This window comes from Ustilaginoidea virens, chromosome 4, assembly GCF_000687475.1.
Source record: "Ustilaginoidea virens chromosome 4, complete sequence".
In the NCBI taxonomy this organism is placed as follows: Eukaryota; Fungi; Ascomycota; class Sordariomycetes; order Hypocreales; family Clavicipitaceae; genus Ustilaginoidea; species Ustilaginoidea virens.
In genome coordinates, this window is record NC_057319.1 from 220,127 (window position 1) to 248,032 (window position 27,906).

Here is a 27,906-nt window from a genome sequence, read left to right on the forward strand (position 1 = left end):
ATGATGGTTGATTGTTGGTGGTTGTTCTGTTCTAGCTAGGCTCAATTGTCTGTGAATGCCTCCTTTGTTCCACTTTCCTTTTCCTGATGGATCCCATTTTCCCACCCAACAACAGGTGCTATTAACAGAACCTGCTGCTACGGAGCACGGCGCGCAGATAAATTAAATAACGCGCTCGCGCATTGTTCGTTGGTCCCTGGTCCTGGGACGAGCGTGCGGCATCGCAGACTTCAATGAGTCACAAACAAGTTCCCATCCCCACAGGTGGTCGTATGTATTCTTCACCGACGTACACAAAGACACGGTACGGCACAGTACTGCTCACGTTATCCATTAAGCAACAGCTCCTCTGTCTTCGCGTGATGCCAATCAATCCTATCAACTGCACGCAAATTGTCAAGTTCGTAAGTGGTGAAATGTATGCTTGCCCCCCAACGCCATGTTATACCCAAACAATCACAGTTTTTCCGCAACTCAAAACCTTTCCTTCATCCTGGCAGCCACAGTTCTCAAATTTCCATATACCTTGCCCGGGGGTTTGCCGAGAATCAGGCTCACTACCGACTCTCGTGCCATGTGTATGTTTTTAAACCCCCCTAAAATGTGAATCTTGGAATCGGCCAGAACGATGCGGGTTCTGCTGGCGTTTTCGATGGCAAACTTTGTTTTCCCGTCCTTTCCAGCAATCCGCCCAATGGCGCGGGCTTGACTGTCGCCATGCATGGTCCGAACGTCCTTGATTTCAAAGGTTTCGATATAAAGATCATCCAGCCTCAGCAACGCAATAGCATCATCAACCTCGAAACCAAGGGTGAATGCCTTGACAAAGTCCTCGCCCTTCTGCAAGGCACCTGTGTCGATGGTATGCTGCGATGTTCTCAGCTCCACCGTCTTCCGCTTGATATTCATGCGACATTGCAACTTCAGGTGCTCTACAAGTGGAGGGTAGATTTGCGTCCACGCTTGTTTCAGAGGCGTCATTCGATGAGGCGGGACGGGAACCTTTCGTGTCTCTGCTCTCGTGACAGGGTCCTATCAAACATTAGGTCGCTTTCTTGAGGACCAAGAAAAAACGAGCGAAAATGCCGAAAGATACTCACAATATCTCTAGCTGGAGCAAAGCGCGGTCTGCCTTCCTCGTCAATGGCCATGGAGTCATCCCCTTGGTCCAATGGTGGTGGAGCTTGACTGTCTACAGGCATGGCGTCCAGTTCTCCCAAAAGGAATTCATCTTGCGGTTCTAAATGAATCTGTCAGTCGTAGTGCGCCTCTTTTTTCTCCCCCTTTGAATTCACCGGGGTTGGGAAACCATGTACCTTGGGTCTGCAGTGAAGGCTCTGCTACTTCGAGTGGGGTCTGTTCGGCCTTTTTCAAGGCTGTAGGTGCAGGCATAGTTGAGTGTGCAAGCAGGCCAGCCGTTCAGTAGCGGAAGTGAGGAAGCTATCCCGCCGGTCGATTCGTAAACTTTCGCTCTCAAGAGTCAGCTTTGGTCGCTGGAGGCTGATGCAGGTTTGGAACAGTCGAAACCGAGGGCTGATTAAAATCTCCTGCCAACCCCGACCCCAGTTGAAGAGATTATTCCGCAAAAAAAAAATGTGGTGGGTTATGCCGATTTATCGTGGCTTATCTATTGGGCCGCAGAACGACTGACGTATTAAGCTCTAGCGCCTTATGCATGATTTTTTGATCTGGCGCATTTGCAACGTTTGCCACGATTCGACGTCACCAATCCACCCCCCCTATGTGTATGACGGCGGGCTTTGGGGATTCAAGCAATCGGCAGTGGGCTTAGGAAGAAGGTTCAACCCTTTCCAGCCGCCATGAACTGGAAGTATGTCTAATGCCTTTTATCCACGGCTCGTTGCAAGCCGACTTTGGCCACGGCGCCAAACGTATTCACCGAGCTTGAAGGCCTTTTTCTCGCCGTGGCAGGCATTGGTTCATCGCTCGCGCTCGGTCCCGGATCATGAACGCATACAGGAACCATCCCGTTTGCGGCAGCTTTGGACGGGCGTGTATCCTCAGAATTGTACAATAATCTTTCCGAACCGCCACCAGCAACCGATCTCCTATATATATTCCATACCGTTGTCGGCAAAACTTGGGCTGCGAGCCAGTCGAGGCAAACAGGCTTCAACGGCGGCTACATTCCGGCCATTGCAATATCGAACCTATTCCAGCGGCCGAGAACCTGCGCGACAAACAGTTCCACAAAAGAAACCAAATAGAGACGACAAACTCGACCAGTCGAGTCGAGCAGAACAGCCATTAAAAAGCGAGTCTAGCAACGACGCAAATGCAGAGTCTATAGCGTCGTCTGTCTCCAAATATCTCCATCTATCCGGCTTGCCTCACCGTTCGACAAAAGAAGAATTGCTAGGTACGGCAACCGGCTTTTGGCAAAGGCTCAAGGTCCGGTTCAAATGGATGTCGATCCGCAGCATGCGACCCTGGAACGCCGATGAATGGGGCGCCTTTGTGTCATGGTTCATGTTGGGACATATTGTCTGGGTTCTGGTAGGGACGACGACTTTCTTTTCACTCCTGATATTTTCCATCAACACTGTATTTGCCCAAGGTAAGCAAGGTTTCACCCCAGTCGCCGTCGCCCAAAACGAAACACACCTTCAGCGTTGTTGACTCTTTTCTTCTTTTATTTTGCAGAAACTCTTGCCAAGTGGGTCGGTGACTATTTGACACAATCCGCCGGGGTCACTGTAGTTTTTGAATCAGCAATTGTGCCAAAGTGGAAGAATGGAGTAATCGCCTTTCGGAATGTGTTCGTTTCCCGTAGACCTGGCCAAGTTGAGTCGTCTGTGAGCAAAGGGTCCTCGGATGCCGCCGCGGTGGCCGCGGCCGGTCGACTGGCTCAATCTAGCGAGCCTCACGAGACAGAAGATGACGGAAATTACACCCAGTTCGACGTCACCATCGCCAATGTCAACGTCACCCTCTCGTTCGTTAACTGGTGGAACGGCAAAGGCTTGTTAAAGGACGTCGAAGTCAATGGCGTACGAGGAATCGTCGATCGTACCTCAGTACACTGGCCGGAGGAAGATACAGACCCGTTTTCGTACAGGCATGAACATCAACCTGGCGATTTCGAGATTGAATCGTTCAAGTTGGAAGATGTGCTACTGACGATCCATCAACCTGACGGATTTCGACCCTTCTCCGTCAGCATTTACTCGTGTGAGCTACCGCAGCTTCGGAAGCAATGGCTCTTTTACGACTTCCTTTCGGCGAACCACATGTCCGGCTCGTTTGACGGCTCGCTCTTCACGATACACCCCCGCCAAGTCCACGGCGTAGTGCCCAGCCACGAGCAAGACGCGTCAACGGAGCTAGGGGAGCAAAATGGCTGGAAAAAGTTCAGCAGGCTCCGAATCGACGGGCTCAAAATCGATCACTTCAACAGAGGAGTGGAAGGCCCGTTCGGCTGGATATACGAGGGCAACGTCGACATCGTCGCGGACGTAATGTTTCCAGCCGAAACCGACGAGGGCATCACCAAGGTCATGTCCGATTTCTACGACCAGCTCGAGGAGGCCGTCATCCTGAATCGGCAGCGGCTCCTTCCGCACGCCGTCGACGACGAACCCGCCGTGGCGCAGTCCGGACACCTCTCCGACGCGGGCGGCGAGCTCGCAGGCCCCGCGGGCGGCGGAGCCGCCGAGCCTGACGACGAAGATCGTCGCTACCTCATCATGGACATGCGGATCCACATGCACGACGTCAAGGCCGCGGTGCCTCTGTTCACCAGGGACATGTCCTACGTGAACCAAGCGCTCGTGCGGCCGATAGTGGCGTACATCAACGCCAAGAAGACCTACATCCCCGTATCTTGCCGCATCGTCAAACGGCTCAGCGACTTTGACGGAAGCTGGACGGTGTACGACTGCGGCCTGATGAACGATTTGTCGGTCGAGACGTACGATGCCTTTGCGAGAGACGTGGAAGACCAGCAGAGTCGCGTTCGGCGGTTCAAAAAGGTGGGCTTCTGGACGCTCTCCCTTGCGGTTCATGCTTTGTTTATGGGCATGGCGGGCAACGTGGTTTGAGGCAGCGTTTCCGTGGGCTCTTTTTCCTGATACATTCCTCCTTGCGCACACATACACACACACACACCTACTCCCCCTCTTTCTTATCCCCCCCAGCATCTTTTATGGCAGGCAACACTGGGATTATATCTGGTCTTGTTCCGACAGAGGACGCCAACGCATGGGACTAGATTTCGCCGGGGATGGCAATCCCGCGGCCAACGGCGTTTATAAAAAAAAGAACCATTTCTGCTCAAATTCTGCAAAAGGTGAGCCGAGGCGTAATGGATTCAGGAGGCAATCTACATGTAATGCTCCATCACGAGCCGATACCGTTTGCTACATTCCATACCTATTCAGTTGCATACGAGTTTCTTGTTGAGAGTATCTCTTACATAGGAGTTCTGAAAACGGGGCTTTTCAAAAAGGCAGTAAATTAGCGGCTATCTCGTTTCTGTGTGTCATTTGCCTCATCTCGAGACACATCTCCCCTCGTCCATTCCCACATTTGTCACATCCAGTAATTTGAAAAAAATAAAAAAACGGCGTTGATCCAGCATACTGCCTCAGTCGAGGAATTGAGGCAGAGAGGACAGACCTTGAGTGTTCAGCACACAACAAAGACTCCCCTGCCCTCCAGGCGCTCGATGCAAATGAAATGCCTAAACGCTACGTTCACGGTCACGTCTATATCAGGGCAATTGTGCTAAGGGACGCGGCGCACTGCTCTATATCCATCCCCTTTCTGACCCCTTGCAACGGACACCCGGATCCTCACGGTCATCTGCTGTTTGACTGTGCCGAGCTTTTTCAGTTGCGGAGTCGCGCGCTGGTGTTTGCATTTTCCATCACTTGAGTCGATATTGAAAGACGGCAAGCCGCTTGCCGTGGCAAACCAGGGGCGAAGGTTCGGCACCGACAAGTGCGAACTTTGAAAAGCACCGACCCGGAAGCGTCTACAAACTAGGTCAAGAACAAGGCAAGCACCAGTTGATGTGTTATGGCTTGACTAATCTGTTCACATGAAATCGTCACTGTGATAAAAGCCGGTTAGCAAGGAGAGGGGCAAATGCAGAGGTTTCGGGAATGAGAGAGTATGCTTACTCTCCAAAGGCATCCTCGTCATAGGTGGAAACATCCGCAGTGTTGGCACGGCCGGTGACGAGCGAGGTCTTGGTCTTTGCAGCCTTGGTCTTCTTGCCTCCCTTCTCGGAGGCCTTTTCTTCCTTCATTTTTTCATTGCTCAGGCGAGTCAACGCGCTGGCGACTTTTTTCACCTGATCGCTCGACAACTCCTTGGCCAAGTCCTTGGCGAACTCTTCGAGAAAAAGACCGTAGTGGGCCTTCTTGGTGTTGCTACTGATGATGGGCGCAAGGGTCGTGCGCAAAAGTTCGAATTGCTTCTTGGTCTGTGGGTTGAACAAGGGCAGAGAGGCGATGTTGACAGTCTTGGAAGGGTCCTTGTCGTCCACCACGACGGCGGCGCCGGCAGTGTTGGCCTTGCGACCACTGCTGATGCCAACGCCGCCAAAGAGATCTTCCGCATGGCGGAGGTCGGCCTCTTGTTCTGTGCGGCGAAGTCTTTCACGGCGCTGCGTTTCGGTTTCGTCGTCTTCGCTGTCGTCTTCGTCTTCCTCACGTTGGAGGGCCCTGGTGGCTTGATGCTCGGCGATACGCTGGGCCTTGGACTTTTTGTTCGCGGCGGCTTCGGCCTCGGCCTTGGCCTTGGCCTCGGCAACTTTGCGTTGCTTTTCCCTTTCTACCTCGGAATCCTCGGCAGCATCCCAGGAGTCGAGAACCTACACAAGAAAGAGGGAGAGGGAGGGGATTCAGCAACTCGGGTAACCGCGAGGTCAAAGATAAAAGCACAACATGACTCACGTCGCTGTCGTCTTCCTCGTCTTCGAACTGGCGTCGGCGAACAGCCGTGACTGGGGGTGAAGATGGAGGAGTGCTGGAGTCGCTCTTCTCCTCGTCTTGAGTGACGTAGCGGTCAGCAAAATGCAGCCAGGCACTCGATTCCAAAACATGCTTGGGATAAGCCAAGCCCCCCCCGTGGACGCGCCGCAGGTAGCGCAATCTGCGTCAGGACATGGAGGTGATGTGCGTGTGATGGCGTCTTTGAAGAAACAGTCAAGCCAGGGCTTACCCCACTGTTGTTTGGCAGGCATGATGGCGAACAGGCCGAACTCGCGCGCTTGGAATAGCAGCTGGATAATAAAAGGTGCAGGGTCAGGATGCCGCTGGTCGAGTACGCACAGTGTTTGCGACAAGCTGATGAGAGCGAAGCCCAGGGGAGGTGGGAAAGCAAATCCAGATTGATGTGCTGTCCGTTTGCTTTCGGGTTTTTTTTTTTTTTTTTTTTTTTTTTTTTTTTTTGGGCCTCTGCAGAGCTCGTGCGTGCGGGGCGTGTGTGCACTGTGAATGACGAGCAGGTACTCCGTAGCGGGGTGGCCAGAAGGCAGAAGACGGAGGGCAGAACTTTGAAGGCGGTGCAAGAGAAGTCTGGTTGCTGGGACTGGAAGAGATTTACGCTGGGCATCAATCATTTGGGTCGTCAGCCTTGAGAGCAATGGCAAGCCATTATGTATGTAAACTGGTCTTGGGAGTGTCCCAGGTCTCAGGTGCGCATCATTAGCCTTTGCTTGTGTTGGGCGTCATCGAAGGATGCATGTGAAGGTTTGCTGGGCCCTGGCCCCCCTGTACTCCGCATGTACCGTACCGTATGTACCTGGCTTTCCCCTCATTCCCTCACGAAAGCAGCAGGTGGGCAGCCAGGGACCACACCTGATAAAACCAACGCCATCGACGCTTTTTTTTTTTTTTTTTTTTTTTTTTTTCCCTTCCTGCGATGGGATTTCCTTGGGTCTTGTTTGATCAGTGGGGTACATGTACATGTAGGAGACGTGGCAGCCTAGAATATTCTTTCCATCGCGCCAGGATGTGCTACAGTCTGGTGCCTGGCGTCAGCACTGTGGCCTGGTCTGCTAGAACAAGTTGCAAGGCCAAGGCATGTAATACCGCTACTGGCGGGAAGATGCATCTCTCCGGAAGATCAGAACATACCGGCCCCTACCCTGCCCGTTTTCCTCGCGTTTGATTGAATAATGATGTCCCTTGAGAATATTTGACAATTCACATTCTAATCCGGTCTCGTCAGATTTGACGAAAGTGCCGACGTGGGCAAGGTACCGGTACTCCTGGGCTGACATCTGGAAAGAGGTAGTCGTGCGTGCTGGTATGGATTGACGGTAGAATTAATGGCCGTGCCGTTTTGCCGCCAACCCGCCAAACAGCGAGCAAGCAGCCAAGGCCCACTACGGAGAAATCCAGCGTTCTGCGGTTTCGCTCCGCAGACCTTGTGGTGGGGGCCAGTCATGACTGCATTTTGACTCACAAGTCTGGTTGTGTCAATGTGCAGCAAAGAGGCTCCGGGTGCAAAAAAAGTTCAGTCTTGGACGCCCAAGGCCTCATGACGAGTCGCTCAACCTCATCTCTCAGCCTCTCTCTTATTTTTTCAATTTCTCTTCGTCCTCGACCCTCCTTACCTCAGGCTAGACGCCACTTCAAGCTTGCTCCCCTCTTTTGTCCAGTCCCGAGTCCTGGCATCTCGACTTCCTCTGTCGCAGCCATACGAAACAGAAAGCGCTCTACGAATATCTCTGGCGATATTGGAAGAGGTTTCCGTGCCTTTCGCCCCTCCGCTCCGACTTTCACGCAGGCAGCCATGGCGCAGTCAAACGCCATCGACCAACTAGCCCAGAGGGTTGACGGCTTGACTCTCCAGAGTCTTGCCCAGAAATACCCTACTGCCTCTTTCGAAAGTAACCCGCTCGACCTTTACAGGGCTCACCTCAGTAATGTCTTGTCTGAGATTTCCGGCGTCGACACTTCCATCATATATCCCGTTGTCATGTTGACGCAGAGTCTCGATAAAGGCGACTTCGTTGTCGCTGTCCCTGCACTGCGCATCAAAGGCTCGAAACCAGACGTTTTGGCCCAAGAGTGGGCTGCAAAGGTGCGTTTGTCATGGCAATGTCAAACGCGGAATGATGGGCTTCTTGTTGACAATCAATGCTCTACAGTTCCCCGAGAACGATGCCCTCTTTAAAAAGCCAATTATAAGCGGACACTTCATGTCCTTCTTCGCAAAGGGGGAGCCTCTAGTGGGATCGATTGTCCCAATGGTCAGGCAAGCCGGCGCAAACTACGGTGCGTCACGTTTCAAAACCCCGGATGCTCGGGTCACTAACAAACCCAGGCAAAAACACGCTCAACGGCCTCCGAGACCCCAAAGACCCCAAATCTGGCCAGAAACGCATCGTAAGGTCTCGTGCAACGTGTGCCGCGTGGGACTTGCTTGGTACTGAAACGTTGTCTAGATTGTTGAATTCAGTTCTCCCAATGTTGCGAAACCATTCCACGCTGGCCACCTTCGATCCACCATTATTGGTAGCTTCATCGCCAATCTGCACGAGGCAAATGGCTGGGATGTCGTTCGAATGAACTGTTAGTCCATTGTCCCCCCGCCGCTTTTCCGGCCTCGATTCGATGTATTCCTGACTTGTGTTTCGATCGCCCCGGTCAGACCTCGGAGACTGGGGCAAACAGTACGGCTTACTCGCCCTGGCGTATCAGCGAAACGGTGACGAGGAAGCACTGAAAACGAACCCCATTGATCATCTATTCAAGCTTTACGTTCAGATCAACGCGGAAATGAGTGCCGAGAAGGAGATGATTGAGGCCCAGAAGAAAGAAGGAAAGGATGTCAGCGACCTGGAGGCCAAGAGTCTTGACGAACAAGCCCGCCAGTATTTCCGGAGAATGGTAAGACAAGACCGACTCCTGAGATGCATATTCCCCCTCTCTATGCACCGTGCTGACAGTTGCATGGACAGACCGACCGGGATGAGGCAGTTCTCCCCCAATGGCAGCGTTTCCGGGATCTCAGTATCGCCAAGTACAAGGGTAAGACAATTGCGAAATGTCCAATGACGCTTTCATGGTGTCTTGGCCGTCACTTCATAGCTTTGCTACGAGCACAGCCAGCCGCTTGGGCGAGAGCACTGACGTAATCATCTCGCAGAAACGTATTCCCGACTCAACATACAGTTCGACGAGTTCAGCGGTATGCATGACACTCTTCTGTCGGCTCCTTCCCTTGCTCCTCACTAATGAACCGTAGGTGAAAGCCAAGTGTCTGAGGAATCCATGGCCAAGATAGCCGACGAAATGCAACAAAAAAAAATATCGCGAGAAGATCAAGGCGCCGTCCTGGTTGATTTCACCCAGCTACTTCCAGGGAAAGAAGGAAAGAGGCTAGGAACCACCGTGTTGCGGTATGGCAACCCGCTCCGACGCACCGCCTTTGTGCTACTGTTTTCATATCTCACACAGCCTTGTGTCCAGAAAGCGGGATGGCACTGCCCTTTATTTGACCCGTGATGTTTGCGAGTTGCTCAGCCGGGTACGTTGAGCCGCTTTGGCACCATGTTGCTCGACATGTAGAGGTGGTTTTGCTGCGAACTGACGATTCACCGCACAGCACGACAAGTACAAATTTGACACCATGATCTACGTGGTGGCTAGTCAGCAGGATCTGCACCTCAAGCAGCTCTTCCAAATCATCGACCTTTTGGGCTACAAGGATATCGCCAGCAAATGCCAGCACATCAACTTCGGCATGGTTCTTGGAATGAGCACCCGCAAGGGAACGGTTAAGTTGTCAGTACATATCCGCGTGGTACAGCCTCGCGTGGACTCGTGACCTCGGCACTCTTTCTGACCCTGTAAAACACAGCTTGGATGACATTCTGAACGACTGCGCCGACCATATGCACGAAACTATGAAGAAGAACGAAACCAAGTACGCCCAGGTTGCAGATCCGGAATCTACAGCCGACACACTGGGAATCAGCAGCGTAATGGTTCAGGACATGAGCGGCAAGAGGTGAATGGGCAATCTCGTACACTTGCAGCTGGAAAGTTCCGGGGCTGACTTCCGAGACCAGGATCAACAACTACACGTTCAACATGGATGCCATGACATCCTTTGAGGGTGATACGGGCCCCTACCTGCAATACGCCCACTGTCGACTGTGCTCGATCCGGCGCCGGGTGGAGCTTTCCGACGACGAGCTAAGCGAGGCCAACCTGTCTCTGCTGACGGAGGAACATGCTGTCAGCATTGTTCGAATGCTCTCCCAATGGCCCAGCGTGCTGCAGAACACGCTGAAGACGCTGGAACCCGCAACAGTCCTCACCTATCTGTTCAAGATGACCCACGTCATCAGCAGCAGCTACGACCACCTAAAGGTCGTAGGAAGCGAGCCAGAAGTGATGAAGGCTCGCATGGCGCTTTACGACGCCGCGCGAACCACCCTAGCCAACGGCATGCGCATTCTCGGCTTGACACCCTTGGAAAGGTGAGTAGCACCCCGCCACGTGGAAGCCGATTGGGCTCTGTTCCGTGGCTTGATTTGTGCTGATTCGTTTTTTAGGATGTAAACTGTCTGAGCGTTGGCCTTGTTTCATGAGGAGAGCCGGCAATGTCCAGGGCATTCACTAGGCGCCAAGGAAAAAGAGAAAGAGAGAGAGAGACAGAAGAGGAGCGGAAATAGACGGATTTTAGATAGACACTTGCGTAGTTAAAGCCAGCCAAGGATATACCAGTCAGTGTACGGGCACAGTCAGCCATGTGAGCGATGTGTGAGCGATACGAGAGCTCACGTTGGGTGATGACAGCGCGATTCTTGGGAAATGCCTCGAATGGCTTGCAGATTGCGCCCCTAAGCGCGATTCGACATGTAAAAAAAAAAAGAAAGAGAAGAACAGGACATGTGCGTGACCTGTCGACGTCAGGGGTTCACGCCTGCTTACAAGCATCACGGCACGATGCGGAAGAGAGTAGGCAGGTCTTGCAGTCCGGAACATTCCGACGGGTACAACATACGTATCAAAGACAGCCAGCCATTGGCAGGCAAGCAGGGCTCAACCCGGTGGAGCGGCAACTTCGCCTTGCAAGTTACAGCCCAGCCTCTCTTCCGATTCTTCCTCGTGCCGCGAGACGTCCGTTGTTCGGGAGACGACGCCAGCCCTTTTTCCATGAAAAAAAAAAAGTCTTTCTGGTGGGCCCTTTTTGATGCCTTGATTTCCATGCTTGAGCCGTGGCGCTCGAGCCCCCCTTGCCACCGGGCCGCCCTGAACAGGTTGGGAACGACGGGACGCGCGGCTGGACGGGATATAAGAGGCCTCGCCGGCCCGATGGGCGCAGTAGACCGACGGGGGCAAGAGAATGCTTTGGACCAGCTCAGCTCTCAGCAACTCGAGTGAGGCATCCTGGAGCGTCGCCAGCAAATCCAACAGACTTGGGCACCCCGTCGGACCGGTTAGCACGACGCTTGCCCGCCATGATCTCTACTGCGGTCCGGACACAAGTCCAGGCTCACCCGTGTCGACAAGCCGCCCAGCAGCTATGCCGCTCGGCCAGGCACGCTCTCCTCGGAGCGCCGCTCGCCTGCGCGCTCGGCCCGGCGGTCCGGCGTCGTCGGAGCGCCGCGCCCTTCTCGACCACGCCTGGGAACCAGCTGCGCGACTTCTTCCCCGCCAAGGACACCCCCCATATCCAGACCACGAAGCCGGCGTGGCCACATCACGGCTACACCGAGGAGGAGATGCTGGCCGTGGTGCCTGCCCATCGGGAGCCTCGGACCGTCAGTGACTGGCTGGCGTGGAAGATTGTCCGCCTCGCGCGCTACTGCATGGACAAGGCGACGGGCATGGAGAGGAGCCAGCAAGTCGACAGGAGGCATCCGACCACATCTGTCGTGGCGGACAAGCCGCTGACGGAAGCGCAATGGGTACGTTGCAACGACGGCTGGCAAGAGAGGATGGCTGCACGGAGCACAGTACATGGGTAGACGGTTTTTTTTTTTTTTTTTTTTTTTTGTCGCCTGATAAAACGCCCGGCGCATTGCTGACCAGAATTCGCTCACGCGCAAAGCTTATCCGCTTCGTCTTCCTCGAAAGCATTGCCGGCGTGCCGGGCATGGTGGGAGGCATGCTTCGCCACCTCAGCAGCCTCCGGCGGATGAAGCGCGACAACGGCTGGATCGAGACGCTGCTGGAGGAGAGCTACAACGAGAGGATGCACCTCCTGACGTTTATGAAAATGTGCGAGCCCGGCCGGTTCATGAAGCTCATGATTATCGGCGCCCAGGGCGTCTTTTTCAACGCCCTCTTCGTCGCGTACCTCTTGCATCCCCGAATCGTGCACCGGTTCGTCGGATACCTGGAGGAGGAGGCCGTCCACACCTACACTCGGGCGATCCACGAGATCCAAAACGGCCATCTGCCCAAATGGGGCGACGAGAGGTTTCAGATCCCGGATATTGCGATAGGGGTAAGTTGCCAACCCTTTGTCCGTCCTTCCCCGCCCTTCCCAAGCGCAGTTTTGGCATAAACGAGGCCGTGGGCAAGAACGGCGGGGTGGAGCTAACCCAAGCTTTCCAGTACTGGAACATGCCGGAAGGCCATCGCACCATGAGAGATCTCATCCTGTACATTCGAGCCGACGAAGCCAGCCACCGGGGCGTCAACCACACTCTCGGCAACCTCGACCAAAGGGAAGATCCGAACCCGTTCGTCAGCACCTTCAAAGACCGAGAGGTTCCCAAGCCCGCGTTGAAGGCGACAGGCTACGAGCGAGAAGACGTCATCTAAGCTGGCTCTTCTTTGCGCGACCGTGTACCGTGTGCCCCTGGATGGCAGATGGCTGGGCCACTGATTCCAAAGGCCGTGTCGATGCGGGACATGGTATCCTCTGCAGTGTTTCCCCGCGCTCGGGAAAGAGGCGATGATGCTCCGCGGTCATGGAACGGCCCCTGTGTGATGGAGAAGCGTGTAAGACTTGGGGTTATGCTTGCATTGGCAGGCACTGTATACTATGCGATCAGGGAGACTGGCCGATGCCCCGGACCCGTTCTCTCCCGAGACGGTTCTCTCAGCTTAAAAACAAAACAAGCGTAAAAAAAAATAAAACTCTTCTATCCCTAGCTTGATGGGCTGCGCGACATGGCGTGCGCCAGTGTCAGTGGACTTGAAGTTGCTTCAGCGGAGACGGGTCAAGCAGGTATGTGCCAGCAGCACGAAACCGAGACCTGGCGAGCAAATAGGCATGGTGTAGCAAGTGTCCTGACGGGTGTTGAGGTTGAGGTCTTGGTCTTGGCACCCCGTCCCTGTGCGCCACCAAAAGGGCCGTGTCATCCAACACGTGTCTTGCCGCGCCATGGCGCCAGTGTTGGATTCGAGGATGCTGGACGACATTTTTGCAATTTTTCTTTCTTTGGATCCTTTTAGGGCGTCTTGGCAAAAGGGGTCTAGCCGATAGACTGCGCGTCCCATCACGCCAAGACTTGACGCGCATTCGACATGACATGCACCTAAAATAAATCCATGTGGAGGAAACTTCTCCACCCTTGATTACTGCCTCGATGTGCGGCCAAGATACATGTATCATAGATACATTAGGTTCCTAGGTACGGAGAACCTACCTAGGTACCTCAAGAGAGCGTTCTGTCAGCTCCCAAGTGCCGGTTGTGGCTTGGCAAACGTCATTTGCTGCCCCGCCGAGGGGATCCACGGCGTCTTGGGGATCCGGGTGCTTTCCCAACAACTGGTCCGTCTTGTTCATCCACTCGGCTATCGTTTCCGTAGACCGGAGCCGGCTTTCTTTCGCCATGAGGAAGCGTCGTTCTCGAAATCACCCAGAGGCACCAAGGTAGGGGAGGGTTCCCTTGGCGGTTCTCGCGCGCCATCCGGCTCGGAGGGAGCCGAAGCAGCAATTGACTTTTTCTGACAACCTGTCTGCCACAGTGTGAAAGTGACCAGTAGCTGTCAACTGGCATGCAAGCGAGCGTGAGTGCTGACGGATTGACTCGAACTGACGCCCGATTGACATTCTGCCAGGGAATGTTGGGTCATGTCACAACGTACAAGTCGTTCAGGGGGAGGGACGAGCCAGAAATGCTCCTTCCTTCCTGCTGCGACAGACCGCAACCACGTGTGCTTCTTCCGCTTACCCCTACGTCAGCACCCAGGTAGCTTGTACATCCTAGGCTAGGGTACCGTGGCTTTTTTTTTTTTTTTTTTTTCAGACTCGGTTGCTTTCCGGCCGTTTTTGTGGACACCTGCTACCAGACAGGCGTGCGAAGCGGCTGGAAAGGTTGCCTCGTCAGGCAGACTCGAGAACCCCCGCCGCCTCGACCACTAGTAGGGGACCCCGGAGTTCTCCGTAGGTACGTACGTACGGATGGATTGCTACGAGCGACGAGTACGAGTACGGACTAGGCCGTTCACGTTGGGCTTTCTTGTCTCCTCTGGACAAAGAACGGGCAGGACCTGCCCAGGTTCCTCTTGCATCGGGCCGCGTCAATGAGCCTGTCCGGCCACGGCAAAGGTACTGGTTCATTGCCGCATTCCGATCCATTGCTCGAAAATGCCCCGTTTGGGAAGTTTGGTGGGAACGTGGCCGTTTGGCTTCTGCCGGTTACGTTAAGCACTGAGCAGGCGGGTGTCTGTCGTCTTGTCTCACACCCCCCCCCCCGTCAATAACAGGCCATTGGAAATTTTCATGTCGCAAATGCCCGGGCAGATTTCGTGTCTTCACAGCTGTCCAGCAAACAGAATGCGTGCGCTGGCGCCCGGTCCAGTGCCCATCTTTGGTTTCAGCGAGCTCGTCCCGTGTTTCCTTTGATGCGGCGCAGTATGTGTTGTTGGCCTGCCCTTTCCGGTGGGGAATTGGTTCCCAGGTACCTAAGGTATGTACCTACAGGTAGTGATAGGCTGGCTGCTGGGCGACACGCTACACACATACCTTGCCACGTACCAGGTACGCATCCCGCCAGCCCTACGGACGTGCACCTGCCAGACCCTTCCCCTTCCCTCGCCGCCATCTCAAGCCTGACAAGCCCTGCAGAATTCTGGTGCGAAACAAAGCAACTCGCACACGCACACCCCTTACACGCCCCTTACGCACCCCTCATTTCCTCCGCTCTGGCCAGGTTTCCGTCCTTCGCCTCTACGGGACGTGAACAAGTACCTCTCCATACAGAGGAGGTAGTGGGGTACCGAGACTTTGACATTTCCGCGCCGTTTCCGCCCACCCATCACCTGGGCGAGGCCGCCCAAAACCAGCGACAGGCCACCAACTCTTAACCTTGACCACCGAGAACCAAGACCACCAGACCCTTCACAGTTCGCACACCCCCCCCTTCCTTACTTGCCCTTCCCTTCACCACCAAAACTTCCTTTCCTGCCAGCATCTGGGCTGCAGACCCAGTTTCGCGTGCGCTCATCTTTGCGTGATATTGGGCCAACGTGTAACCTTCCTCCCCCCCCCCCCCCCCCCCCCCCCCAACCCATCTTCTTCTCCAGCTGTACTCCGTACATCGCATCACCTCGTCGCAGGTGCACAGCCCCTCCGTCGCTAGAGGCTGCCTTGGGGGAGCGTCTGCCTCACGATTGCTCACACCTCATCCCCGACATCATGGATCAACAGGCCTGCAGCGGGCGGTCTTCTTCGGCTGCCGGACAAGACAGCAAGCAGCAGCAGGAGGACGAGCAGCAGCATCCTCATATAAGCCGAAACAGCTTCTCCCCGTCGGCCAGCGGGATCGGTGGTTCCCGCACCTCATCCTCCGTTGGGTTAGGTCTCGAATCGGGTCCTCGGCCGCAGCAGCAGCAGCAGCAGCAGCAGCAGCAGCCGACTTTGAATTTCCAGAACGCTGCCGATTCAGGCTTCGATACTTTCGCGTCCAACCCCGACTTCCTCGACTCTGAACGGCCGTCGGCCCGTCACGCTTTCGGTCAAACCACCCTTTCCGACTCGAGCGTGTATGATCCCAGCAGCAGCTTCGGTCAACAGCCGACATCTGGAAGGACCGCCGACGTCGCTTTATCGTTCGATACCCTACCTCCGTCAACAGCCTCTTTTCTGTCCTCGGATTTCAACGACCAAGATTTCTCCCTCTTTCCCTCGAGCAACCAGGGCGACCCATTCGATGCCCCGCTGTTCGAGCAGTCGAGCCTCGACCCCAGCGATATCAACAACATGACCTTGTCCCAATCCCACCACACATGCACCCCCCCCAATCTCGTTCAACCTGACGGTATTCAGACGAGCTCTGCTCATCAGTCGCCCTCATTCAGCCAGCATCACCAATTCTCCTCGCCCCAGAGTAGTGGTCGTCCGAGGAACGTGTCCCTTGGCCCGGAAACTGCTTTACTTGCGTCTCAGCTTGCGGACTGGACTCGGCCTCAATTTCAAGGCCACCGCCGGAGCCCTTCGGAATTTTCCGACGTCTCCTCCGTTTCGCCGTCCCCCCATCTTGCCAGCGCAGATTCTTTTGACGATCACCTAGGTCACTCGCCTTTGCAAGGAGCCTCCGACAGCAGCCTGTACCAAGAAGTGCTGAAAATCGAGGCGTTCGACATCAGTGACGCCACTCAGCCCGGCAGAAGCCCTTCCCACAGCCCTGCCATCAGCCCTAGGCTTATGCCTCAACAAATGGCCGAGATGCATCAGCCAACATTTGGTTTGGTTCCTCCCAACGGCGGGTTCGGTGACGTGATGGGCTATCCGGGAATGCAGCAGCATGATGATGTCTCTTTTCCTTCGTGCCCTCCCCGGGAAAGAGCTGACATGTCACACATGGCCCCTCCCGCCATCAACATTGACTTTGCACCAAACAATGCCAAGCAAGGGCCTTACGAGCCGACGAAAGCTCATCTCGATCAAGACTCGCTGACTCCCCCAGACAGAGGTATGCGTCACGGGAACAAACGACTCTCGGGTGCCCAAACCCAAATGAATTAGCTCATCGTTAACGCGGGTTCTGTGATTTGCAGGTCGACTTAAATCGCGCCCTCGCTCCGTCACGGATCCCTTTCATCCAGGTGGCGTCGCTCTTGGGCATGCCCAAGATTCCGCAAGCCTGTCACCGACCTCCGATGCTTGTGCCAGGTCTGACTCGTCACGGTCCCTGTCGCCCCTGGACAGACTGGCCACGTCTTCGCCATCACGCAGGCGCCAGTCCACGTCTGCTGTTCCCAACAATGTGATTGCCTTGCGTCTCGCAGATCCCGAGTATCAGAACAGCCAGGAGTCGGGCTCTGCAAAACGGGTGCAGAAGCATCCCGCCACGTTCCAGTGCACGCTATGTCCTAAGCGATTCACGCGCGCCTACAACTTGCGGTCCCACTTACGAACGCACACGGACGAGAGGCCGTTTGTATGCACAGTCTGCGGGAAAGCGTTTGCCCGACAGCACGACCGAAAGCGGCACGAAAGCCTGCACACCGGGGAGAAGAGATTCGTCTGCAAGGGAGATCTCAAGGCCAGCAGCCAGTGGGGCTGCGGCAGACGGTTTGCTCGCGCCGACGCTCTTGGCCGTCATTTCCGCTCCGAGGCCGGCCGCATCTGCATCAAACCACTCTTGGACGAAGAAATGATTGAACGGCAGCGACAATGGCAGGAACAACAGCTGCAGCAAAACATGGCCCAGGACATGGCCGGTCCTCATCCCCTGGCGCTGGATCCGTCACAGGGGTATCCCATGGACGCCAGCGGCGACTACGCACTTCCGGCGGCCCTGCTCCAGCAGTATCCCGCGCTTGCGCAGTTGAATTGGTCGACCTCTGACGCAGGAGGTGGCATGGAAGATGACCTGAGCGGCCGGTCATCCTTTGACGCTAGCGACTACGATGAAGGAGACGACGCAGGCTATGTGAGTGGGCCTGGCACGGGGTACGGGGAAGGGGGTTTGAGCCAAAACTTTGGCGAAATGGGCTACGCCAGCGACTTTGGCGGTCAGTAGCTTGACTCTTTTTTTTCACACTTCTTCTTTTTCCCTTTCTTCTTTTTTTTGTGGGCGCGTGTGTGTCTGTTTCTGTTACTGTCTGGTTCATTCCCGAAGTAGCAAAACATCACGGCTCAGACGAACCTGGTCCTTTTGAGCCGGGAGGTTCAGTTCCTGGAGCAATTCACCTTTCTTCATTGCCGTATTCTGTATTAGAAAAATCTTGGGTCCCCTGCGCAGCCGTCTTGTCTGTCTGGCAGTGGGACGACCTCTGGCGTTGTGGCACTCTGATAGCTGGTACGCGCACACAAACAGGGGGGGCATCACGATGTGCCGGGGGTGAAGGCCCTGCAAAGAAGGGCACGACGAAATGCGTCGGCCATGCGGCTGCCGAATGAGGTTTTGATTTTGCCCGCGCTTTCACGAAACCGGCGACGAATATAGAGGCGCAGGAAGCATGAGATACCAAAGCTTTTGGATATGATTGATGTCGGGGCTAGCCGATGCTATGTATGTACAGTATGTACGTAGGTAGTCATCTTGTACATGACGCAGCGGCTTGTGCGCAATGGCGTTTTGAGGATGGGCACGCCTACGAGCTGCCGGCCTGGTCTGGTAGCAGGGCTCACGATTATGAGTGTGATGCTGCCGCTTTCTGGTGGCACATGTGGCACATGCATCCGTCTGGCAGCTCGAATGGAGCGGTTTACGTCAAGCGACTTGGAGCCAGCTGATGTGAAACGTCTGTCGCCTGGCGACGCGCATGGCTGGCGGCGGACAACGGGGCACCAGTCGCGACGGGAGGCGGGGGGGCAGCCTCAAGCTCTATTCCAGGCTTTGCACACGGTACTCCGTACTTTGCTCTCCTTCGCTTCCGTCTTGCTGATTGCCCCTTTGCTCTTGTCGTCAAAGTTGCCCGGCTGCAGAATGCAGGCCGGCGTGCGCGTCACAGGCCCTGGCTCGGCACGACAGCTAGGCTGCAGGCCTGAGATTTCTGATTCTGCCAGCCTCAGCAAGACACATATCAACGGGGAAGCCAAGCCGCACACGTCATTTGTCCCTTTGGGTCTGACCGCTCTTGGGGGGGGGGGGGGGGACGGCGCGGCTACGGGGACACTCGCGCGGGCTGCATTTGCATGTGGAAGCGGCGCATGATGCCACATGCGTGTTGCGTGTGCGTGTGCGTGTGCGTGTGCGCGGATAGTTGTCGCCATTTCACATTTCGGGCTGCGGGCTACGGGTCTGTACGGGATGCAGTATGTTCTACGGCCTTTGGAATGTCCTCTTCTGGGACGGACCCTTGTCAAGGGCCGGCGTCTGGCACGTGGTTTGGCTGGCTGGCTGGCGGGCTTGCTGGGCGTTGCTTGCTGGGCGGCACGGCACGGCACGTCACGTCACGGACAAGCTGGGCGCTTTGTCATCAAAAACTCTGTTTGCGCCCCGTTGCCAAGCTACCAACGCCGGGACTGCAAAGAGCCACCACAAAGCGACGAGCCCGCAACAGCCGCAACAGGGCACGCAACTGCCGCATGCCAGCCATCTGGCACGGAGCCCTGCACGAGCAGCAACTCAGCGTCAGCCGATCATGGCACGGGTCGGGCCTGGTGGAATCTGAACCACCAGCCCAGCCCCAGCCCCAGCCATTCATCAGCCCGATCAACGGGGGCTAACGGAGTATCAATACCCTCCAAACCCCACTCCGGCCCCGCTCACCCACTGCCCAGCCACTTCTTTTCAATGTTCTTTTCTCCAGTCTTCTTTTTAAACGCCTGGCGCGCAGGAGTCGGGGTCGGTCAGGGCCAGGTGACGGACGACGCGCCGCCCATTGACGACTTTTCCCACCCGCCATTGTAAACCGGCCGCTTCGCCAAGCGTCTCCGACGGTAGATGCTGGGCAAAGGTGAGGTGTGGGAGAATCACGCGCGCAACGTCCGCCACGGCCTGGTGTTGAAGGGAGTACGGACTACGGATACACGCCAGCATGTGCATTGCATGCTGGGTACGGAGTACTCCGTATGTTGCCTCAATCATCTCCGGCCCTGACTGCCCGGTGCACCATGCCATGAGGCGATGGAGAAAAGGGCACGCGAAACATGAATTGCAGCCTTGGCTACAGGCGCAGCGCAGTGCAGCGCAGTGCCAATTGCAGTCAGTGCCTCGCAGTGCCTGGCCTGTAAGCAACATTCAAAGCACCAGGTCTCTCTGTAGCGCCAGCTCGAGCGAGCCATTCAAGCCCCAACTTCGTCCCATCGGGTCAACTGGCTTTGCCAGATTTCAAATGATAAACCCGTCTGGTGCTTCCACCCTGCCCAAATCCCATTCAGGCGGGGCCAATCACTTGGATGTTTCAATGCTATTGACAACAAGGGCGACAGTGCGACAGTGCGACAGTGCGACGCTGACAACATTGCATTGGCTCGTCGTTCGTTCCCTCTGCCCATCACCGCTCCTCGGTGTGCGCAAGGCAAGTCGACGCAGTGCAGACATGGATGGACTGACTGACTCTCTTTTCCCTTTCTTCCCCCGTCCCCGTCACTTGTTTCTGCCCACCCCCCAGCCTCGTCGACTCCTTTGTCCGCTGTCGCCTTGTTCTCAACCATCCTGATCGAGGCAGCCCACCAGCACCAACCATCCTCTCCCTCTGCCATTATCGGTGGCGAATTCAGCGCATCGTGCAGCAAGCACCCTCAGATCCGCCTCTCCCCCAAGCCCGTTCGTTCGAGAGGTTGGCCTCTCATATCCCCCCCTCGCACCACCACGGCGGATCAGCTTTCCCCGCGTCCGCATCCCGCATTTCAGCCCGGGGAACTGCCTACAGTATCTCGTCACCATTTGCATAGCTGCTCGGCGTCAAAAGCTCCGCAGCGACAAGCAAGCACGCAGCTCAGCCAAGTGATAGCCAGCCAGCCAGCCCCTGGTCACTGCGGTCAGTGTGTGTTGGTCGTCTTATCCGGGTCAGAAGTTGGCTGCCTGGGTCCCTGACCTGCATCAGTGGCCTCAGAGTTTGGCCTCAGGGTCTTCTTCACCTTTTTTTTTTTTTTTTTTTTTTTTCTTTCTTTTTCTTTTTTTGGTTGTTGGGCCTCTTGATTTTCCCCTCCATTTGTCTTTTCTTTTCTTTTTTCCTGCTGTCCAGCCCACCCTTGCACGCAAACACCCTTGCTCGTGTGCCGTCCATTGACTTTTTGGTCACCTATCAATATAGCGCTTTCTTTTCTCTCCCCGTGCATCTCATCGCAGCATCGAGGCAACGGGTCTCGGCTCACGGCAGACGACGAATCAGCAGTTCCATCTCGCGCAGCTCTCAGCAGCCCACAGCTTCCATGGTTTTGAACTCGACTTGAAAAGCTGCAACCTTTACCATGGCTGCGGCCGATGTCCTACCGTGTGCAGAAAGCTGGGGACGAAGCCGACAACCTTCTTTTCCCACGCTGCCCTCAGCGACTGCTTGGGATGAGCCCTCATGGCAAACACAGCTGAGCTGCATATCCGCCGCTTGGGTTCTTGTGAGATGCACCGGGCCTGTTTGCTTTGCACGATATGTCTCATCTCTTTTTGCATGGTGTTAATAGTCTTGATGCAGATAAACACCCCCGCAGCGCCTTCACGGCGGTCCATTGACCACCGCCCATTCTGGATTCCCCCACATTATCGCTATGTGGGATCTGGCAAGCATCCTAACAAGACGGTATCCGACGATCGGCCTCATGACCTCTTGGAACCCCATGAGACATGTCGTCTTGCCCACCGAGCGTCTCCTTCCTCCCACCATACTCATTCACCTGTCCAACACGATGACGCGAAGAAGCCATCACGCTCCAGAGACGACTTCTTTCCGGATCCCATTCTGCACGTCAAGGTGGACTTCAACTCTCAACAAGGCATAATCGAGGCCGCCAAAAAAAAGAAGCAAAACAAAAATGCCGCCCCTGCCAAACCGAACCAGAACAACGATGGCAACGACAAGAAGAACAATGAAGATGAAAGCAAAAACAAGGATGAAAATCACGGAGGAGACGATGCCGGCAGTGGCGGCGGTGTTGGCGATGGCAATGGTGACGGTGACGGTGACAAGGATAAGGATAAAGATGAGGATAAGGATAAGGGAAAGGAAAAGGAAAAGGATCAGGATCAGGATCAGGATCAGGATCAAGACAAGGGTCAGGATAAGGAGAACAGTGGTGGAGATGCCAAGGAAGATCAACCTTGGGACGACTTCATGCCGACAAAATCCAAAAAGAAGAAAGGAAAGAAAGGCGCCACTGCAGAGCCAGAGCCAGAGGCAAAAACAGCTCCAGCCCCAACCATACCTGCTACGGATTCCGGCGGAGATGGTTTTCAGGAAATCAAACTTGGTGACGATAATGGAGGCAAGGTAGGTATGGGTTTAGGCCCCAGCGCGGCCAAAAACAATTTCGGATCATGGGGCGCGACGTGGAACACCGGAGGTACCACCTGGGACTGGGCCGGAACTGGCGGCAATCAAGCCAATGCTAATGGCAACGCTAACGACGAGTCTAAAAAGGAAGAGCTGGACTCTAACCCATGGAATTCAAAAGACGACAAGGCCAAGAAAAAGACCAAAACGTCCTTCTCCTTCGGCGCCACAGACGAGGCTGAAGATAAGTCTGCAGATCAAAACCCCGGCGAAACCCAAGATGATGCTTGGGGTTTTGCCGCTGTTGGCAAGAAAGGTGAAAAGAAGAAAGCCACAAGTGTCTGGGCTACCCCCACCATTCAAGACACAAAAGCCTCGACCGACAGTATTTCTGCCGCCGCCGATTCCTGGGGTTGGGCTTCTACAGACAAGAGAAAGGGCAAAAAGGGCAAAAAGGGCGAACAGGAGCAGGAAATGGAACCGGAACTGGAACCGGAACCGGAACCGGAACCGGTCCCGCCGCCGCCGGCGCCGTCACCCCCAGCGGAAGAGGACTGGATGGCGCCAGTAACTAAAAAGGATAAGAAGAAGAAGAAGGCCGGCAACGCCGCTGCAGTTGCGGAGGATGCCAAACCGGCACCTGCGGAAGCCGACCCTCCCAAAAAAGAAGAGTCTGAAGATATTTGGGGCAACTGGAGCATCGGCAAAAAAGACAAGAAGAAAGATGTTGAAGAACAGAAGAGCGAATCAGCACCGACTGCCGAACCGGAGTCTCAGCCCGAACCGGAACCCGAAACCGAATCACAGGCTGCAAAAGATCCTGAACCGGAGAAGAACCAGGATATCTGGGGTTTCGCCACCAAGACTAGCAAGAAGGACAAGAAGAAGAAAAAGGGGAAAGGCGCAGAGCCGGATCCCGCCCCTGAGCCTCAGCCTGAACTCAAGCCCGAGCCCGAGCCCGAGCCCGAGCCTGAACCCGAACCTGAACCTGAACCTGAACCGAAGACGGCAGAACCTGAATCAAAGAAAAAGGGTGACGATCCCTGGGCCCCTGCTACCACTTCAAAAAAGGACAAGAAGAAGAAGAAGAAAGGCGCTAGCGAGGAGTCGACAAAAGAGACAGCAATCGACAAACCCGCTGAAGATGCCTGGGGTAGCTGGGACGGGGACTCCAAGAAAGACGATAAAAAGGCTGCCTCGTTTGCTGACACCAGTGATGACAAACAGGACGACAAGACTGACGAAGCCGCAGATGATAAACTCGACTGGCTCTCTATCGGAAACAAGGATAAGAAGAAGAAGTCCTTTACTTTTGACGACCCTTCTCCAGCAGATGGGCCCAAGAATGAGTCCGCCAAAGACGATGGATGGGATTTGTGGGGACCGAGTTCCAAGAAGGACAAGAAGAAGAAAGGGGCTTCAGACCTTATCGACCTGAATGATCAGAATGAGAAGGAATCCCTAGCAGACTCGGCCAAGGAAACGGTAGATGCTACAGCCGATGACGACTTCTTCAGCACGTTCGGGACTGGCAAGAAAAACAAGAAGACAAAGGAGTCAGACCCCTCCTCCGCGAAACCAGAAAGTCCTGGGGAACCAGTAGACGATTCCGGGGACGTGATTACCGAAAAGGACCAGGCAAAAGATGATCCTGCCGAAGTCAAAGAAGACGCAACTGGTGAGACAGTCCAACCCGATGCAGTGGAGGAGACCCTGGACAGCAAGGATGACCATGAGGACTGGAACTGGGCATCATCCACCCAAGCAGAGTCAAAATCTGGCCATGAAGCCTTGGCTGATCCTCCTCCTCCTCCCGCGCCAAACCCCCCATTGCATGAACCTTACTGAACTCGATTACCAAATAGGAGAGCCCGAAGCCGATCCCTGGGAGAAACCTGCAAAGTCCAAGTCCAAGTCTAAATCCAAGGACAAGGAGGCGGAAAAGGACAAAGCGAAGAAAGAAAAGGAGCCCAAGCTGAGCGAGAGAGAACTGAAGAAACTCGAAAAAGAAAAGAAAAAGGCAGAAAAGGAACGACTCGAGCAGGAGGCCAAGGAGGCCGCCGAGAGAGAGGCCGAGGAACAGGCCTCACGAGAAGCAGAAGAGAAGGCTCGACTTGAAGAAGAAGAGAGGATTCGCGCCGAAGAAGAAGCTGCACGGGAAGCGGAAGAACAGGCTCGAATCGAACAGGAAGAGAAGATCCGCGCCGAAGAAGAAGCCGCCCGGGAAGCGGAAGAACAGGCTCGAATCAAAAAGGAAGAGAAGATCCGCGCCGAAGAAGAAGCCGCCATCCTGAAAGAAGAGCGAGAACTTGCTGCCCTTGAAGAGAAGAAACTTCTCAGGGGAAAACTCACAAAGAAGGACACGGACAAGTATAACCGTTTGAAAGAGAATTCCGAAAAACGAGCAAAGGAGGCAGAAGCTCATGAAGCCGGCGACCAAGCCGCACGCGAAGCAGAGGAAGCCACTCGAAAGGCTGAGGAACAGGCTGCGCTCGAGGCAGAGGAAGCCGCACGAAAGGCTGAGGAACAAGCTGCGCTCGAAGCGGAGGAAGCCGCGCGAGAGGCTGAGGAACAGGCTGCGCTCGAAGCGGAGGAAGCCGCGCGAGAGGCTGAGGAACAGGCTGCGCTCGAGGCAGAGGAAGCCGCGCGAAAGGCCGAGGAACAGGCTGCTCGTGAAGCAGAGGAAGCTGCGCGAGAGGCTCTGAAACGGGCCGCGCAAGAAGCTGAAGAAGCAGAAGCTGCCAAGAAGAGTTCGAAAAAGAGCTCTAAAAAGGAAAAAGAAAGAGAAAAAGACAAGGACAAAAAGAAGGGAAAGAAGACGTCAAAGGAACCCGAGCCTGCACCCGAACCTGAACCCGAACCCGAGTCGATACCTGAGCCCGCACCCGAGCCGGTACCCGAGCCAGAACCTGAGCCGGAACCTGAGCTGAAGCCGGAAGAGATTGAAGAGCTTTTGTCTCCAAAGGACACATCAACGAACGATGCCTTCAGCTTCTGGGGTATTGGTGGCGGGTCCAAGAAATCCAAGAAAGGCACGTTGCTTGATAAGTCATCGCTCCCTCAGCTTTTGCTCCATTCCGCATCATTTTCTCGAAACACGCTGATGTTGGCCTCTTGCTGACTCTTCCGCGCAGCTGCGCAAGACGCCACTAAAGACAAGGAGGCCACTTCTTTGCCCAAGACAAGTGAGGGCGCTTCAATCATGAAGGGGTCGTTGTCGCGCAAAGCTGTTGGAGGCAAGATTGCGGATAGGCTGAAAACCTTTGAGGCCGAGCCGGAGGAGCCCCTTGCGGACTTGGTTCCTCCGCCTCCTCCACCAGCTCCGCCAACACCACCAAGAGATGAAAAGAGCTCCAAACCTAGCTCCAAAAAACTGCTCAAGGAAACTGTTGAAGAGACGGAACGTTATATTTCCTCGAAGAAAAGCCACAAGGCTGCCGAGATTCCTGGAAGCTTTCCAGCCGACGAAGACGAAGACGACATTGTCGAAGTCATTGACCTGTCACCGAAAGACAAGTCGAAGAAGAGCAAGAAGGGCAAGGCAAAACAAGAGTTTTTGCCCGCCCCGCCTCCCCCGCCTCCTGTTCCCGATGCCCCGATTCTCAATGGCCCAATGACGCCGCCTCCTCAGTCCAAGGCGTCGAAGAAAGTTCGACCCAAGATTAACGGAGACGACGCATCATGGTCCAAAGTAGACGCAGCTTCCGCAGCTCAGAAGGAAGGAAGGAAAGAGGTTCGAAAAGCGTCGTCCTCGAAGACCAAGTCGGACAAGCCGTCAAAGCGACCTTCGGACAAGACTTCCTCCAAAGACTCTGGCTCGGATAAAGCAGAGCGTGCGGAAAAATCAAGCAAGATGGCGAGCAAGGCTCGAACCTCGAGCATGTTTGCTAGCACACCGCCCATCTCCAGGTCCATGTCCATGCGGGACAGGGAGAAGAGGGCCGGGACGAGCGGCAGATCATCCTCACGCAGACGATCCGTTGACGCGCACGGTGTAGCTCCCCCAGCTACGGAAGAACTGCCAGAAATGCCATCAAAGGCCGCCAAAATATTGGGCGTCGACAAGGCAAGCGCCAAGAAAAAATCGCGCAAGGCTGCAGAACACGACGACGTGCAGATGAGTGGTGGACTAGATATAGACAGCAGAGCTGCAAAGCGCGAGAAGAAGCGTTCTAGAAAACCCGTGGACGACGACGACGGGGCCATGTTTGATGGCGGCGCTCCATCCGACACGCCGCTAAAGCGTGGTGCCTCGACATCCAAAAAGTCGGGGTTTTCCGGCCTCTTCAGCGGATTGATGACACCAAAATCAGCGAGGGCAGACCCATTCGCAGATGTGGAGGCGCCTGTGGACGAGACGGATCGAGAGGCTCGACCATCGGCACGGAAATCTTCACGACGTAGCGACCGAGAGCAGCACGACAAGGTCAACAGCGAGTCGCGGCGGGGAAAGCGCCGTCAACACGAGGAGGAATCTCAGGCGCGGAAGGTAGAGGAGAAGGAAGCTAGAAGAGCCGAGCGTCGCGCGGCTCGTCAGCGCGAAGCAGAGGAGCAACGCGCTGCCCAAGAACGAGAAGCGAGGAGAGCCGAACGACGCCGGCTGCGCAAGGAACAGGAGGCCGCTGCTCAAGCCGACGAGGCACGCAAGGCGGCTAAACAGGAGCGCCGGCACCCGCAACGAATCGACGCGGCCGAAGAGGACGCGGAACGGCGACGGCGACGGGAAGAGCGCCGCGCAGCCCGCCACGCAGCAGAGGCTGCAAATGGGCATGGGCGGAGGAGCAGTCGAAGGCCGTCGGGAGATGAGCCGGTGTACCCGCACAAGGACGGGGGGGAGGGGCGACGTGAGAGCAGGAAGGGAGCGGCCTGGCCGCTCTCGGGGACGTCGTCGTGGGTGAAGGAGCACTCGGACGCACCACCACCGCCACCACCGGCGGCGGCAGCGGCGGCGGCACCTGATGACGGCGGCCCCACTGACGAAGAGCAAGTCCGCCGTGAGGCTCGGCGAGCTCGGCGTCGAGCCAAGCAAGGAGATGCAACGGCGGAAGAGACTGACGAGCAGCGTCGGCGGCGGGCCAGGCGTGAAGAACGGGAGAGGGACAGGCGGGGTGTTGCTGGATCAGAGGGCAGCGATGAGCGGCATCAGAGCAGGAGGAACTCGATCCTGGCTGATTCGACGCCTCGCACAAGTTGGTGGAGGAAGTTTACGGGCTAGCGCTTGCTGCGTGGGAGTGCGTTTTTCGTTTCCACCAGTTTTTTTTTTTTTTTTTTTTTTTTTTTTTTTTCACTTTTTTCACTTTTTTTCCACTGTTTTTCTTGTTCCAAGCGGACGCATCTTGATTGGACATTTTGTTTCAACTGACGTCCCCTCGGGAGGCAGTCAGTTCACACGCATGGTTATTGGCATTGGCGTGAGGATATCCAGCAGGATCTGGAATATGCCGTGGTTTGCTTGGATGAAATACCTCTAGGCAAGATTTGACATGATACCCACCGACATGGTAAGTACTGCGACGCAAGCATTGATTGGTGTGACGAGTCCGAATCTCGATGAGCTACGACTCTCGACGAGTCCGAATCTCGATGAGCTACGACTCTCGACGAGTCCGAATCTCGATGAGCTACGACTCTCGAC

General features: G+C 55.3%; 7 protein-coding genes across 7 annotated transcripts; 5 read left to right on the forward strand and 2 right to left on the reverse strand.

Moving 5' to 3' along the window:
- Positions 1 to 474: 474 nt before the first annotated feature.
- On the reverse strand, positions 475 to 1,392 carry UV8b_04569 (uncharacterized protein; the record flags this gene model as incomplete). The annotated part of the gene is made up of 3 exons (XM_043142067.1): positions 475 to 1,032; positions 1,101 to 1,240; positions 1,317 to 1,392. 3 exons carry the CDS (start codon positions 1,390 to 1,392, stop codon positions 475 to 477), a joined length of 774 nt encoding a protein of 257 aa, XP_042998001.1.
- Positions 1,393 to 2,442: 1,050 nt separating this feature from the next.
- Positions 2,443 to 4,061, forward strand: UV8b_04570 (uncharacterized protein; the record flags this gene model as incomplete). The annotated part of the gene is made up of 2 exons (XM_043142068.1): positions 2,443 to 2,578; positions 2,665 to 4,061. 2 exons carry the CDS (start codon positions 2,443 to 2,445, stop codon positions 4,059 to 4,061), a joined length of 1,533 nt encoding a protein of 510 aa, XP_042998002.1.
- A 997-nt stretch (positions 4,062 to 5,058) lies between these two features.
- On the reverse strand, positions 5,059 to 6,211 carry UV8b_04571 (uncharacterized protein; the record flags this gene model as incomplete). Its single annotated transcript, XM_043142069.1, has 4 exons — positions 5,059 to 5,074; positions 5,145 to 5,839; positions 5,922 to 6,016; positions 6,190 to 6,211. 4 exons carry the CDS (start codon positions 6,209 to 6,211, stop codon positions 5,059 to 5,061), a joined length of 828 nt encoding a protein of 275 aa, XP_042998003.1.
- Positions 6,212 to 7,512: 1,301 nt separating this feature from the next.
- Positions 7,513 to 10,547, forward strand: UV8b_04572 (uncharacterized protein; the record flags this gene model as incomplete). Its single annotated transcript, XM_043142070.1, has 13 exons — positions 7,513 to 8,058; positions 8,126 to 8,252; positions 8,302 to 8,363; positions 8,423 to 8,549; positions 8,629 to 8,867; positions 8,939 to 9,008; positions 9,127 to 9,168; positions 9,226 to 9,379; positions 9,450 to 9,507; positions 9,586 to 9,764; positions 9,841 to 9,990; positions 10,052 to 10,465; positions 10,541 to 10,547. The coding sequence occupies 13 exons, from the start codon at positions 7,513 to 7,515 to the stop codon at positions 10,545 to 10,547; spliced, it is 2,175 nt and encodes a 724-aa protein (XP_042998004.1).
- Positions 10,548 to 11,449: 902 nt separating this feature from the next.
- UV8b_04573 (uncharacterized protein) lies at positions 11,450 to 12,761 on the forward strand (the record flags this gene model as incomplete). The annotated part of the gene is made up of 3 exons (XM_043142071.1): positions 11,450 to 11,899; positions 12,043 to 12,441; positions 12,552 to 12,761. 3 exons carry the CDS (start codon positions 11,450 to 11,452, stop codon positions 12,759 to 12,761), a joined length of 1,059 nt encoding a protein of 352 aa, XP_042998005.1.
- Positions 12,762 to 15,585: 2,824 nt separating this feature from the next.
- On the forward strand, positions 15,586 to 17,914 carry UV8b_04574 (uncharacterized protein; the record flags this gene model as incomplete). Its single annotated transcript, XM_043142072.1, has 2 exons — positions 15,586 to 16,861; positions 16,947 to 17,914. The coding sequence occupies 2 exons, from the start codon at positions 15,586 to 15,588 to the stop codon at positions 17,912 to 17,914; spliced, it is 2,244 nt and encodes a 747-aa protein (XP_042998006.1).
- Positions 17,915 to 21,255: 3,341 nt separating this feature from the next.
- UV8b_04575 (uncharacterized protein) lies at positions 21,256 to 27,230 on the forward strand (the record flags this gene model as incomplete). The annotated part of the gene is made up of 5 exons (XM_043142073.1): positions 21,256 to 21,399; positions 21,477 to 23,949; positions 24,137 to 25,303; positions 25,406 to 27,115; positions 27,172 to 27,230. The coding sequence occupies 5 exons, from the start codon at positions 21,256 to 21,258 to the stop codon at positions 27,228 to 27,230; spliced, it is 5,553 nt and encodes a 1,850-aa protein (XP_042998007.1).
- Positions 27,231 to 27,906: the final 676 nt, after the last annotated feature.